At 29.2% G+C, this 16,130-nt stretch overlaps 1 protein-coding gene across 1 annotated transcript in view; it reads left to right on the top strand.

Annotated features, from left to right (window-relative positions):
• Positions 1 to 16,130, top strand: part of LOC121127747 (prestin) — a 134,613-nt gene that overhangs the window by 79,154 nt on the left and 39,329 nt on the right. The window contains exons 7-8 of the mRNA XM_040723228.2: positions 3,942 to 4,104; positions 5,965 to 6,141. Of these exons, the coding sequence (XP_040579162.1) occupies positions 3,942 to 4,104; positions 5,965 to 6,141 (340 nt within the window). The remainder of the gene's footprint in view (positions 1 to 3,941; positions 4,105 to 5,964; positions 6,142 to 16,130) is intronic.

Genomic DNA, 16,130 nt, shown 5'->3' with positions numbered 1-16,130 from the left:
TTTTCAAAAGGGCTGTTGAGCCATGTATATTTTAACTAAAAAGTTTTCAAATTGGTATGAATATTTATAAATAGATTTTGCAAATAGAGTTGAATCTGTCCTCGACTCTGGGATAGACTTTTTCTGTCTTCATTTCTCACTATGATGCTTGATTGTGACCGCAAGTTTGTCTATGAGCATCAAGCCTATTAAAAAAAAAAAATTTAACGAAGTGTGTTCAAAAAGTAAGATGACTTTTCAAATTTAGTGGCATTTTGTATACTCTTTTTTGTAATTTTTTAAGTTAGTAAACTCGCCACGAACATATATTTACTGTTCAGCAATATAATATGTTTAGTTTGTTTGTGAGAGGCATAACAGTAAGAAGTATTTTGTGTGTTCGGCGATTTTTGCTATTGAAAAACATGGATCAAAGAATTTGCATCATATTTTATCTAAAAATGAAACTAAATGCTTCAAAACATTTGATATATTGACAATGGCAGCATACGTTACAACTGTTCTGAGTAAAACAAAAAAAAAAGATTACAAGAGGTACAAACACTTCCAAGATGGCCGGGAAGATGTCAATAATGAGCCTTGCTCTGGACGCACAAGTTTGCCAACAACCGATGAAAACGTTGATGCAGTGGAAAAAATTGTTTTTCAAATCCATCGAATCACTATCTATTAGTATATCGGTTGGCTCGTTCCATAAAATTTTCAAACGTTTTGGGAATGCAACGAGTGTCAGCGAAGTTTCTTTAGAAAACTGCTTAGTTATGACCAGAGAATTCTTGCATTTTTTGGACAAAAACAACAGAACAATCATGTCTCAGCCCCCATATTCAGGGAATTTGGCCCCATGTGACTTTTTTTTATTCCCAAAACTGAAAAGACCTATGAAAGGACGGATATTTCTAATGATAGAGAAGATAAAGACTGCATCGTCGGAAGAGTTCAATGCTTTATCGAAAAGTGGTTCGAGAATTGGAAAAAATAAATTGTATTGTATCTGAGGTGTATTACTTTGAAAGGGATAACATATATATTAATGAAAAAAAAATAAATATTTTTTCCTAAAAAAAAATACAAAGTCCTCTTACATTTTAAACACACATCGTATACACCAGGGGTCAACAACCTATGGCACGCGTGCCACTGCTGGCACGCATAGGCATATTTACTGGCACGTGCAAATTAGAACATATTCCCATACTTTGAGTTTGGTTTTTACCATTATTGTTGATAGTGGCACACTCATTGATTATAAATGTTAAATTTGGCACTCCATGTCTCAAAGGTTGCCTTCCCCTGGTATACATCATACATCTAAGGTATTATAGTAGGTATATGTCTCGTATGTGTTTGAATATGCTACTGCAACATTGAAATGGGTTCAATTAGAAATTTAGAGAATCATTTTTCTATTAAGTAGCAAAAAAATATCGATATTAAACAAATTTTTTTTTTAATATTTAAGTCCATTTTATCACTTGTCACATTTCTTATTTGTATCTTTATATTCAATGTGAGAATGATGTTTGATTTAGTGACTGCATACTTTACGCATATTGTTGCTTTATTAGATTGATTAAAGTTGAAAAAAAAAATAATAGTACACCACATAGGCAATATGTTTTTACTGTATAAATTAGTTTACCTCACAAGTTCAAAAGGATTTGAAAGAATAAATTATACATATTTGAATAAATCAAATGATGATTAAAACAAGTCTTTGAATTTGAAAAATATATTTGACTCTATCAACAAATGCAATATAAAAGTTATAAATGAACTGAATTTTTGTCCACAATCAGCAGACAACATCATTCTGTTTCAAGTCTCCATCTCTAGTAGACTTGTTTTTAAATTATGAACGGGATATCTATCAAAAAATATGAGAATGTGTATTTGTATATTTTTCAAATTCTGATATTTTGCTACACATACGTGAGTATTAGACTCATCACTAATGTACATATCAGTACATTTATGTATTGATTATTAGAAATTAAGTTAATGTCTATAATTTGCATTGAACATTCTTTCTTGAACCATTATTTAAAGAAAAAAAATTGATTTTTTCTTCTAGGAAGCTACTTCTTTTGAGCCGTTATTTATACTTTACTTTCATGTTTGTTTTTTCAGATATGTAGAAAAAAAGCACTCACTAATTGAGTAGAATATAAATTTAATTCAATAAAAGCAAAGACATTAGATATAATTTTTATTTTTTTACAAAATATATGAGTTTTTAGTTTTAAACAGTTTTGTTTCGATAAATAAAAAAAATATGTCTAACTTTTACATAGGTATGTAGCTCATCAACAACGCCAAACAATAAAAATTAAATGTAATCATAAACATATGAAGAAAATGAGATATTCCTAATAAATAAAATATATTAACTTAATTAAATATAACTTATTCAATTATTTGACTAATTGTAATAAGTAATTAATATTTTAGGCATTTAAATATATTTCATATTCAATTTATTTTATTGGTATTTATAACAGATTAAGTCATATAATCAACTTATTTATGATTAATTTGTTAAACCTGTCTATAACATATTTTTTGCATCTTACAATTAGTCAAATAACTGACTTAATAATGTTTAATTCCGAAACATTTCCCTGCAACCTTCCATGACATTTATGTTAAATATTCTATATGAAAATTAAGAATAAAATTGAAAAATCAATCAAAATCGACCTTTTTTTATTGCAAATCTTATATTTTTGTGTGCAAAAATATTAGCTTCTAAATAAGACCTTTCATGTCACTTGATTTTGTATGATTAGACCCATTTTGTGGGAACTGTATTCATGTTTACTTAATACATACTTTATCTTTCCAATGATGAATTGTACTTTGTATTATCAACTGTTATAATCTTTAATTATCATTTATATAGTTACTTCCTTTCGAAATACGGCTTTAAATAGAAGTTATACTCTAAAAACCCGATTTTAAAGGGTATACCTATAACAATTGCCAAATTGTAAAGATCCCTTTCGTGTTCTATAGCTTCAATAAAAATTATAAACATGGGTTTTTAGACTGCGGCCGTTCCAATACCTGATTTTTTTACTTGGCATTATTTATTATAAAAATGTTGAAGGACACGAAATATGCCTTCCGCAATCTAATATTTGACAACCACTGGTCTGCGTAGATCCTTCTTTTTATTAATAAAACATTATGTGGCTTCAATTTGACCCTTTCAAATGAAATACATACAACATTTTCTTCAATTTAAGTGCAATTTGCAGATTAATTACTATAATTCATTAATTGAAATGAAAGATGATTAGTGGGAAAAATGTATTTCAGATTTAAGAATAATCATCATAGCTTGGTTTTGTGAATACGAGACACAAAAACACTTTTCAAATCTTTTGACATATTAAATTAATAGTCCTATTATGATAAATTAATATTTATATCTTATCATAAATTATTGTATGTATGCAGTAGATATCGAAAATAGCGATATCTAAAGAAATGATCATGAATTTAGTTCTAGTTATAAAATTAAACTACAAAACAAATGTTTCCCTATGAACAAGTATAATATATACATAGGCATGAATGTAACATCTTTACAAATCCGTCCTTACGTACTTAGGTAGTTTAAGGTATATAATGTATTCTTCAACTGCATTTGAAAGTAATAAAAATATTTATACTGCTTTTTTTATGACATTAAAAAATCGGAACTTTATACTCGTCTATAGATACATAAAGAAACGTGACCTCAATAAAACGCACAAAAAATAAAGATATTCCTTTAAGATTATGACATAAATACACTCAATTTATATAAATTGGTTTATAATACAAGTATAACTTATACATAGGGTTATGAAATTATACTTAATATATAAAAAAATACTGCTATGACACAATTATGGATGTTTTTAATAATCAAATTTATTTGTGTTTGTTTTCAGTCTTCCTGCACCATCTTTTCCACGGTTGGTCGTTATGAAACGTATTATTTTTGACTCTTTAGTAGTTGCCATCGTGGGATTTAGTATTACACTCTCCATGGGGAAAATTTTTGCAACAAAGTATAATTATGCGATAGATGGAGGTCAGGAAATTCTTGCAGAGGTAAAAAAAAAAAGACCATCTAATCATTTTTTGGGGTTATGTAATTACTATTAAGGAAAATTATAGAGAAATATTCTGAATCTCTCTAAATGAATTAAATTGATCTTCATTTACTGTAGCGTATTATTTTTTTTTTTTTTTCAATTGCAATTTAACTATTATACAAATAAAGTACAGGAACAAATACATTGTATTATTTATACGGTACAGCAATTTGAAAACAATCTTATTACTTTTTTTCTTTTGGTGCATTTGAATACTATGTACATTAGAGGGTAAAAATAACACGGAATTTTGAGAGGAAAAACAACAACAACATGGGCTTAGGCTTTTCAATAGCTTTATTTTGAGAAATTAAAACTTCGTAAAAAAATTCTTTTAAATTTGGGGGGAAATTTGTGGAATGAAAAATATTTTTTTTATAATATTAAGTGGATCTATACTATGAAATAGTATCAAAATATTAAAGAAACATTTTCAAAAAAATATGTTTCCCTATTGTATCCGAGTAAATCCAAGATCCTTTCTGTTCATTATCTACATGAATACCTAAAAACCTCATTCAAAAGCATTTTCGTGCTCAAGAAGAAAATTCTAAACTTCTTTTTTTTTTTGAAAATAAGTTTTAATAACTTTACCAAATCTAAACTTGGTATTTATAAAAATATTACACATTATTAAAAAATAAAAAAGTTCGACTTCATACGCCAATACTTCATCCTAAACTGGATAAGTAAGTTCAGTATTTTTTTTTCAATAGACAACTGTAGATATGTCTATGGCCGTGATCTCTTAAGAATTTGTTTTCTTGACACTGTGTAAATTAGGCGGGGTATCAGAGGAACCAAAAAATTGTGTAATATATTTTTTTTTTTTGATTAAAATGAAAAGATATTGATATTAGCTTTTGTGGATGAAGATTTTATAAATTTGCATTCAACCAAGTCTTGAATGCTAAAATTCTCAATGGCCCCTATTGGCAATTCACATTCCCTAATGAAATAAACTATGAATCGAATCATTTTAAGAATATGATTGACGAGTCCAAGACAATTCCCAAATCTTGCAATATTGGTCCTATAAAAAGCTTATGAAGTAAAGAATGAGCCTTTCAAATTAAAGAAATCTATAGAAAGGGCAGTAAATCTTGAATCAGAGACATACTGTAAGGCTTACGAATACAATCAAAGATAAATTTTGCCAACTTTAAAATCAAGAGCAAAGCTTAGAAAATTTTAACCAAAGTCTTAGTATTAAGTTTGATAACACATTTGTACATATCATTAATGTAAAAATAATAATCATTAAAGAATAGGGAAATATTATTAATATTTACGCTATCAATATTATTAATATTTATGCTATCAATATTATTAATATTTATGCTATCAATATTATTATACACAGACTTATATAGACTAAAAAAAAATATTAGCAAAATTTTCTCCTTGTTATAATTAATTTTTATATTTTTCCGTCTATTTTCTTACTAAATACAGGAGTGTGCAATATTTATCGTGCTTTAGAAGTGACGGATTTAACTTTAAGAATATAATACAAAAGCACAAATTCATTTTTTTAATAGGCCAAGCTTTTTTATTTATGACAAAAAAAAATTTATTTCATACATAAGTAAAACTTTCCGGGCAAAAGGGTTGAGTTTGGAAAAGGTTCCTGGAAAATTTATTTTAATGCAAGGTTTCTTATATACTTGTGGCAATTTTTCAGATGCCTAAGGCCGTGATAACTCATTTTTTTAATTTCCGTGATACCCTTTAACGTGCATAGTTTGACAATTTATAATTATGCAATTAATTTATCTTTTATAATTAATATGACACCTTATTTTTATTTCCCTAGTGCTTAGCCAATCTTTTTGGTACCTTTTTTAGTAGTTTGCCAGTAGGTGCATCCATGTCTCGTTCCATGGTTCAAGTTGGAGCTGGTTGTAAGAGTCAGCTCACAACCGTCTTTTCCATTACGTTTCTTCTTCTCTTCATCTTCTTTGCAGGACCTTTCTTCAAGTATTTGCCGAAGGTAAGGTCATTTATTTACACATAAATGAATATTTATTTCATTTGTACCTATGGTTATATAAACATGTAGTTTTTATCAATTTATACTGCTTTTAAAATGAATTCAATACCCTTCTACGCATTATGTACATACAAATTTAAGGAAATACACAATATTAAGTACTTTAAAATACTATAAAAAGGTAATTTACATATGTAGGTATTTAAATGAATATTGTTATCTTATTATTTTATTTTACATTTATTGAATTCTTTTACCGATTCAAATAATATGTTCCGTTTTTTAATAACAAATTATATATTTCTTATAATGCTGATTAAATACAATTTTTTTAATAAAAAAAACCATAAAAAATAAAGGTCTTTGTTCTTTCAAATCAATAGCTTAAAATAAAAATACTCCAATACATATATTACAAATAAGAGACCATTTAATTCATTGTTGAGGGGCGGAGAAAGGACATTTAAAATGCATTTTCCCTTTTTTGGTTATTGATTCACAATCATGTATAGAAATACAATAGATCGTTGTCACGTGATGTCATCTGTATGGAAGGGGAACCCCATTTAGTCATTTTTATAATATAAGCTATGATATTCCTTATCACTATGAACTAAGAATAAGTTATAAAGGTCGAAAGAAGAGTGTTGTTTTTTATCCTTTTTCAGCATAAAAATGAGAATATATCGAGTCCATAAGATGATACAGAATCAATACAAACGCTATATAATCGTAATAATAAGTTTTACTAATCTTATTTTTAATTTGGTGGTTGTTTTAAGAGTGAAAATGACTCTGAACGATAATAGTACCGAATTAGTATAATCCCAGACATTAAGGGATTCAGCTGACTGAGAGATTTGCACTCATAGAGAAATCCGATTATTATCTTTAATTTATTTGTACACGATTTTCCACCTCCCCCCCCCCTAATTGTTTCCCTGTGTCATCCATCATGGAAGCGTAACCAAAAAAAATTATATCAGGTCTTGGGACCAGTCCTGAAGACTTTCAGTACTAGAAATAAAGTTGAGTCACGTCACCAAGGACTGAACTTTATAAGTTTTTAAGACTGATATACACCAATGAACTGGACCTGACGGAAAGTGAACAGGTAGGGACTACATTCTTCAGTCCTAAATAAGGACTGACCCAACCTTATGTATAGGTAAAGCCTTAAGAAGAAGGTTACCAGTATTTTTTTTTTTTTTTTTTTGTGCCCACTTAGTTTCATGCATGTATATCAACAACTAAACCTTCAACATGACAAAATGTACGCTAAAACTTCAAATTAAAGGCTCAAATATGTTTTAAAAGTTTTTTTCTTAATGAAATTCTTAGAAAGTTTATTCATAGTATGAAAAATTACACTCAAACGATAAGTTGGTACAACTTAAATACTTTTTTTGAGTTATAAATTGATAAAATTGACTAGACTCTAGACCAGGGGTCGGGAACCTTTTGTAGACTAAGGCCAAACAGCTATGTAGTATCATAGCGGAGGGCCAAACAGCTATTGCTGCATAATCATGGTGGAAAACCATGTTATTGAATTTTATAATTGATTTTCTGTGTGTTTAGATAAAACAAGGATTCCGTTTAATTTTATTTAAACAATACCCTTATTTTTTACTAGATGAAGTATAATAAAGAAATTAAATATAAACACAATAGTAAAAAAAATCTATATTTTAGTATAAAAAAAGTATTAATTATTTAATGAGACACTTGTTTCTTTTTATTTTGTGATATTTTTTCCATACTAGATGAAATATTTGTTTATGACATGAGCAAAACTTTTTATTATAGTTATGGGGAGTTTCATAGTGTCGTTTAATGTTAATAACTGTCATTTTGGATTAGTATGCCTACATTTAGATAATGATAAGATGGACGGCCTGTCAAAATTCACTCATGGGCCTTTATGCTTCGCGGGCCGGGCGTTGCTGACTTATGAACTAGATAATGGTCTAATGTGAGATGAAGCACTTATCAATCCTCACAATGGAACATTGGTGTATCGGAAACTAAGAGCAATTAGACAAATGATGCTATATCTCATGAATGAAGTTGTAGGCCTGAATGGGGGATGTCGAGAGATGGCATTGAGTCATTATGTAACAAAAAGATTTTGAACCAGTCTTGTACTGTGACCCACACTTTCTTATAGTCATTATATCGCAATCCATTTGTATTATAATTCCATCTCAGAAAACGGCGTTCGGTCGGTTCTGATGTTTTAATTAAGGGAGATTCAAGGGCATAATTAAACGTTATAAGTCTGGAGAAAACGGATTATTGAAACTTTAGAAAAGTTGGGGGCATCCCCCCATCTCTACATACACCTAGCCAATGGTAGTAGAGCCATAGAGGGTAATGCAACATTGCCCCTACATTTGGGATTTTTTTATAATGAGCTAAATGTCACAATCTGATGATTTTTTTTTTTTTGAATTTGTCATTTAAAAAAGGGATTTTTTTTTCGCAAAAAATATACCAAACATACAACATAAAATAATAAAAAATTGAGAGAGAACGCGAAAATAAATATTTTAATTTAAAATTATACCCCTTTGTTATAGCCCACCATCCCATTTGTTTTTTTAAGCATATAAGATTGATAAACAATGATCACAATCGATTGCTAAAAATGAGTAAAGGTTATAACCCTTTTCTAAAATTGAATTTCTTTCAATTTTATCAGTTTCAAAGAATTGTAACTCAAAAACATTTTTTTCTCATTTATAAACAGTCGTAAAAACTTTTGTCAAAATTGCCTAAAAAAACAGAAATGCCCACGCAGCCTTAAAAAAAACTGCAAACACTCCAAATGACGTCACTTTTATAAAAATTGGCCCATACTTGTAAAGGCATTCTGGGACTGATGCAGCTAGCTCAAATTGTACATATTATGTATATTGGCAAATATTTATACTAACATAAATTGTACACGATTTTCACGTAGAATTGAGAAAATATGTATATATTGTAATACAGCCAAAATCATAGTAATCCAGTGGTAAAACGTTCTTAGTACTAATCAATACATACATTCTTTTTCGCAAGAAGTAATAATATTATAAGTAGAAATAATTTGAAAATCGTCAAAAGATTAAGTCAATATGTATATTTTTTGTGTTTGTACAATACATAGAAGAACAAAACAGAGCTATTTCCGAATGTTAACAATACTTTTAATGCTTAATTAACAAAACAAATCCTCGCTTCTAATATGTGCTACATATATGTACCACCTAAGCATGTATTGTATAGGATGTATTCACAAACACATTATTACAAAAACTAATTATTATTGTCGTCTTGTATGTATATGGATATGAGTATATAAAACAATTATTTTCATAGACTAAAGAAAATATTATAGGTATATAAAGGTATACATGTTCAATGTACATAAACACACATTTGCAAAATTCCCCCTTGTTTTATATGTACACGGTGGCAACTGATGTTTTACACAGTTTTTTATACAAAACTATCTCCATCACTATCAATTATTTCTCTATTCAATTATATCTTTATTTATTGTTAGCATGGTAGTAATTATCTCACGGAAAGAGATGCACTGCAGTAATTACGAATGTAGTCCAGATTCATTTATATACAATTTATCAACAACTGCTTTAATTTACTCAATACTTACGGCTGTTATCTACAGGCCTTCATCTAAGCATGCAACCAGACACGGAGTCACCATTTAATGTTTATCCTTGAGAATGATCATTGTTTTTCCCCTTGGTGCGTATTAAAGATCCATTAAAAGTCCTTTGGATCGTTGCAGATGGATTTCCTTCATTCTCTTTCTGAGAATACTCCTTTTAACATTACTAAGGAATTGTTTACTCTAGTGTGAGAGACTGCACATATTTTTGACACGGAAGATAAGGTCTCAATTATATTCTTGAGTTTATTTGTATTCATAATATGCTTCCTTCCAGAGTCATCCTTTTTTCTAATGTTCCCATTCTAAAAAAAAAATAGTCAGAGCCAATATTATTTTTTGAAATTCATTTACAACAACAAAGTGCCTGGTTATCGATTCATAACATAATTCCCTATTCACTGATACGTTGTTTACTTCTTACAAATGATTTTCAGCATCCCAGAATCAAGAAATAGAATTAAAAATTTCCAAAGTTATATTAACTAATACAATATTATAATTCCTAAAATAACAGCTTATTTTTTCCATCGATCTCCATATCTGGGCATCAAGATATCAACATTTAGAATATTTTTTTATTATCAATTTGTGATATCACGTCAATGATGTGAAGTTTTAATATATAAAGGATTTTCCCAGTCTCTTTCAACCTCTTTTTTTTAAATTGAAACATTATTTCTGGTAACTAAATCCACCTATGGAGATTCTTTGTAGGAATTAAAGTTGTGAGTCTTGTGTCCCGCTCCGATGCTCTTAGTTACTCCATTCAACAATGTTCGCCAACAACAGAGATTTTATGATGGCAAACTCACAATTCTGAATTGTAAAGTCATTAAAATTTTAGTTTACACCCGGTACATATTGAATGAGTTCTATGATTATACATATTGTTGCTGTTATTTTGGTTTTTCGCTTCAGAGAATGAGTCATATCTGATAGGGTAGAAATAACATTTTTAATCATTTCTTTTGTTCCGTATCTCGCCTTAGTGATTAAGGTGAAAGCAGTTAATTTTCTATAAATTAAACTTGAAATATCATATTATTATGATATATTTATTTTTCTATATGTGTGTGTGTGTGTTCTTCACTTGCCTACTTTCACATAGTCTCTCCTATTTATTTTTACGGTCCATAACGAAAAGTTTATTTTATTATCAAACACTTATCAAAATACTACATATAAAAAATGAAAAATATTTTAAAAAATATATATCACTGAGTATATTTCTACTCCCATTTTAGTTTTCTACTCTTAATGATGAAAAACATTGAGTGTATTTAAAACTATAAGAAAAGGCAATTGAAATAGCTTCATCTTTTGTTACTTTTCCATTAAATCCTAATTTACAACTATGATTTTATTATTATTATTTTTATAATTATTTAACTGTGTACATATTTTTCCAATCAATATTTTTTATCTATGAACAATTGGAGCACTTTTTTTTCATATTGTGTTAATGTAACTATTTAATATTTTTGTACTGTTAAATGAAAAATATTATGTAGGATTAAGACTAATTTTCTGTAGAAAAGCAAAAATATTTTCTATAAATCCTTGATCAGAAAAAGCCAAAAAAACAATAATTTAGTATTTGAGAAGGATCTATAAAAGATTAAATAAAAAAAATGAAGATGTTAATAAAAGAAACAAAGCGCATGATGTTCAAGAAAATAGATCTGGTTTGTTTTATGAATCTTTGCTTTTTTTAAGCCTTCGTAGGTGAACATCTTTTTTATAGCGCGATTAGTGGACTTGGTAAAATCATTTTTTAGAGACTTTTTCATTAGAACTTTTTGCTTATTTTACACTTTTTATTGGTTTAAGTCAACTTTTGAATTAAAAAAAGAAATTGTCAATCATCATAAAAACTTTCCAAAATTTAATTTTGATTCCGAATATGAGTTTAAATTTCATGTAGGATTAACGATTCCTGAGAAAATGTCAATATTTACATATCAAAAATCTACTTTTTTTAAGGACTTTGTTTAGAAATGAATAAACTCTCACATTTTGATTTATTTTTAACCAAAACGCATTCATTTGAAAATGGAATGATTATTCATCTGAATTAATGAGAAAAGGTATGTCGGTTGGAAAATTGAATTATACATCCAAACAGAGATCATTTCATATTTGAGTTGGAGAAAATGATATGGTTTTTTTTCAATAAAACTTGAATTGATCCTTCTTTTTTATTTAACGTCATCAAATGAACTTAAAATATCACAACATTTCTTTTAACCCCTAAATAAATACTTTGCATATCATTATTTTCTACAGTAAATATAGTAATTCGATAAATATTACTAAAATTGTGTAAAGAAAACCTGTTCAAAATTGTCACATTATATTCTAATTCAATATCAACTACAAGAAACGATTAGTTATCGGCTAAATGAAGTTGAATTCATAAATTTATATCAGATGTTGCTTCTATTCATAGCCAAATATAAGCTTGTCGACAAAACCAAAAGCATCGCATAAAGCACATAAAATTTTATGCTTAAAATAAAATAAAAACCGTAAAAACAAGAAAATTATCAATCTAATAATAAAAATAAAATTAAACAGGAAAATAATTAAAAATTAAGTAGCATGGGTGTCATAGTCCTCAGTTTACTGAAGAAATGAGTACATATTTTTAATGACTTTGATGTATAAGTTAATAATGGGGATGATGTCTGTAAGACTTACGTCCTACTTTGTCCTTTTTGCATATATTAATTGTTGAGTTTTTCTAAGAATGGCGTTTCCTCCTTCCCACAATATTGTCCTAAAAATTAATCTTTTCCAGTTGTTGCTCATAAATTATCCAGCAGTACATATGAGATCAACTCATAAGTTGCACCTAAAAGCCTGCAGCTCCAGAAGAGAGTGTCAGTAGTCCCTTTTCCTTCATTACAAAACGGGATAATACTCCTCGTATCATTAAAGAATTTTACACCAACCTCCAATGTTCCTGAGAGTAATCGATATTTAAACCATTTGAAAGAGTTATAATTACTTGTACAAGTGTTGTATAACTGTATCCTGCCACCCTTAAAAATACACACATTTTCACATATCTAAACATTAATAAGTCCTGCAAGTTCCTCCTTTTTGACAACGTATTTTAAATATGATATTTTAATTGGGACATTGAATTGTGTAACTACTTGGAGTGCTTCTAGAGTAACGAGGCCAAAACTAATCATTATTCTAAAAATAATAATTATAAAGCATTCACATATGCATGTACGTACGTCGTACAATCTTCATACAAAATTCATTTAAATTCAACCCTCATAATAATGTAGATAGAACTGTAGAAGGATAGAACTCCGTACTCGAATGCATCTTTATAATTAAAAATGGAAAATAAATACAAACATATACATATATAAAGTTATATTTTGAATGAAAAGATTGATGAGATAAATCCTTCATACAGATTATTAATATTAATAGAGCAAAGTTTGTCAGTATTAATATATTCCAACAAGTTAAAAGGTATACGGGATAAAGTGCTCCATGATGTATATGATAAAGATATTTTGGTCTACGAAATAACAATGTAGTCGTATTGATAAAATGTTGCAGGGGTTTGCATATAGCATCAACCTGTATAGAGTGCTCCCGTATATATATTATAAACATATTTTTATAATGATGAAATATTTTAGGCGTGTGCAATGTGCATGCACCGAGTGGTCCATTAAAATATGAATACTTTGAATTTTAAACTTCAACAAGAAATAATGCACTATCAATGAACAAAATTGAATTTCAACAATCTAGTACGATAAATAAATGTGTGTTTGAGCCCTCTTAATCATTAATGTAGCCACCCTTATCAGTAATGTTGGCTTTCAGGCGGCAGAATGCCTGGTACCCGCTGCAGATCTAGTACTAAGTCATACAGTGCCAGAGCAGGCTGGCAGTGGCTCTGAGGGCATCGGTGTTTGGATGATGGATACTACCTACCTTTCCTTCGACAAGCACCCAAAAAGTTTAGTTGAGGGGATTGGCATCAGGGCTGTAGGGGGGGGCAAAAGTGTAAGAAAAAAAAGAATTCAAAAGACTCATTCAAAAGAGTCTTACAGGGTAAAGAAGGGGTTTCTTTCATTACTGATGTCCTCAAAAGGTTATTTCCACTCAATTTTTGATATATCTGTGATGAATTTCGAGATCTTTTGCATGACCCCTCCCGGGGAGGGCCCATGGGTTGGACACGCCCGACTGCTTGGAGTGCACGAATGGAAATATGTCAATCACGTTCAAATGTCATTTCTCGACTCGTTACGGAAGTTAAGTGTTCAGATTTCAATGAACCACCTGGTATGACAAGAGCACTATTTTTGTTTCTTTTTATTATTGGTCTCTTATGTATATCATCTTTTAGCCGATGCCTAACTACTCCGGGCAATACCGCCTACTACCTTTAGCATAAATATATAGTTTGTAAAATATTTTCATAATTTTTTTTTACTTAAACTTTCTCTAAGAGTCTACTTTGTTTTTAAGAGTATGGAAATGCGTTATCTATAAATATAGTGGTAGAATAATTTATACGCATCAATATTACATGCTCTGTGTGGTTTTTTTTTTTTTTTTTTTTTTTTTTTTTGGGAGTGGGGGGCGAATAAAAGCAGCAAAGTTATATGGCGTTGTTAATTAAAGTTGAAAGAAGTGGGAAGAAACATAGTAAAGTTTGATCAATGAAAGCTTTTTTAGAGGGTTTTTGTGAACTTTTTTTAAAGGCTGTTGGAATATGTTATCAAATATACTTTTATATTCTTCTAAGGATATTTTTACCCATTTTACTAAATATGTAGAGGAATTCATGAGAGATCAAGGGTATCTGGGTATAATACAGCCCAGCAATTCTAAATGTCATGGCACTCTGAGGTGCCTCTAAAAATTATCGATTCTTACATTTAACATTTTTTAAATACCCTGGGCTCTGGTTATACTATTTTTTTATATTGATTTTGGGGTAAAAATAAAGAATAGGTGGGGTGGCAATAGGTACTGTCGACTTAAAATATGTTTCCTTGAACCATTTTGCTTGAAATTTATTTTACCTGAAGGATATTTCACCTTAATATATACACCTATGAGGTTTATCCGTCTTTATTGTTTATTTTTGGATATAAATTAATGCTTCCTTTTTATTTTTGTAATGAAAATATGTTATGTTTATTACTATAAAAATAAAAATAGAGAAAAGGTTCATAAAGAAATGAAGACCATCATTATTATCTTTCTATTCTGATTCCAAATTGCTCAAACCTATACTGAGCTTTACAGTTTTCCTCCCTTACGTCTCTCATTTCTCGTGTGTGTGCTCCTAGAGTTCAACCATTGAGTGCCTCCCTGAATCCTCCAATGGTATGCCTCTCTACACCCAACTGCCACAGCTTCAAAGATATCAAGGATAATAACGATGTGAAAATTACTGCTTTTCTCAAGATAATGTCGTGAATCCATGATTATTTCCCAATATGCCGAATTAATCCATTATGTCTACTTATACTTTATAACAGAGACAGAATCAGTATCTAATAGGGTTTTAATATATTTTTTTATCTTACTATATTACATATTTTGCCTCTGGCTCGAACTCATTACATAATGAGATTTCCATGGTATGCATATAAATTCGGTCATAATTATATCATTCTCCTAAAAAAAGCAACTATTTAATAAGCTTTACCTATTTTAATTAAAAAACTGAAAGGGGAACGTCAATTTTAATCAAAAATAAACAGTAATGATGTATAAACCTATATATAAGGCAAAATATCTAATTCGAAACAAATTAACTTTAAGGCTAAATTTCCGTTGGCAAATTGGTTTAAGGTAAGGTAGAGGCAAAGTACCGGACATCAAGTGGGGCACGAGTATTTAAAATTAAACTATATCTTCTTTTGGAGTATTATGCACATTTTGACTAGGTCCGTAATCTTTGGAGTTCAAGCACACTTGAGAGTGCAGAACACTGGTGTCTGACAAGTGTTAGACATCAGTGGGAAAAGGAGTATCCAGTGGTTTTAGTAGTGATATTCTGTTATTTTTCTTCAAAACTTATCTATATGGTCTGAGCTTTTCAAGTCTGACACACATTAAGAACAATCATAGAGAAAGTGACTGAGGACCGTGGACCAGGAGATCCGTGTCTGACTCTCATCCATCTTTGCAGTTGCATTATATCAGGCTCAGGTCCAATCATTGTATTGTATTTTTCTATGTAATTTTTCATCATATTTTAAAGGGTATTGAGACACTATATACATTCAAACTAAGTCTAACAGTTACC

This window comes from Lepeophtheirus salmonis, chromosome 13 (genome assembly GCF_016086655.4).
Source record: "Lepeophtheirus salmonis chromosome 13, UVic_Lsal_1.4, whole genome shotgun sequence".
Taxonomy (NCBI): Eukaryota; Metazoa; Arthropoda; class Copepoda; order Siphonostomatoida; family Caligidae; genus Lepeophtheirus; species Lepeophtheirus salmonis.
The sequence above is the reverse complement of the archived record's forward strand: the minus strand, read 5'-3'. Positions and strand labels throughout refer to the sequence as shown.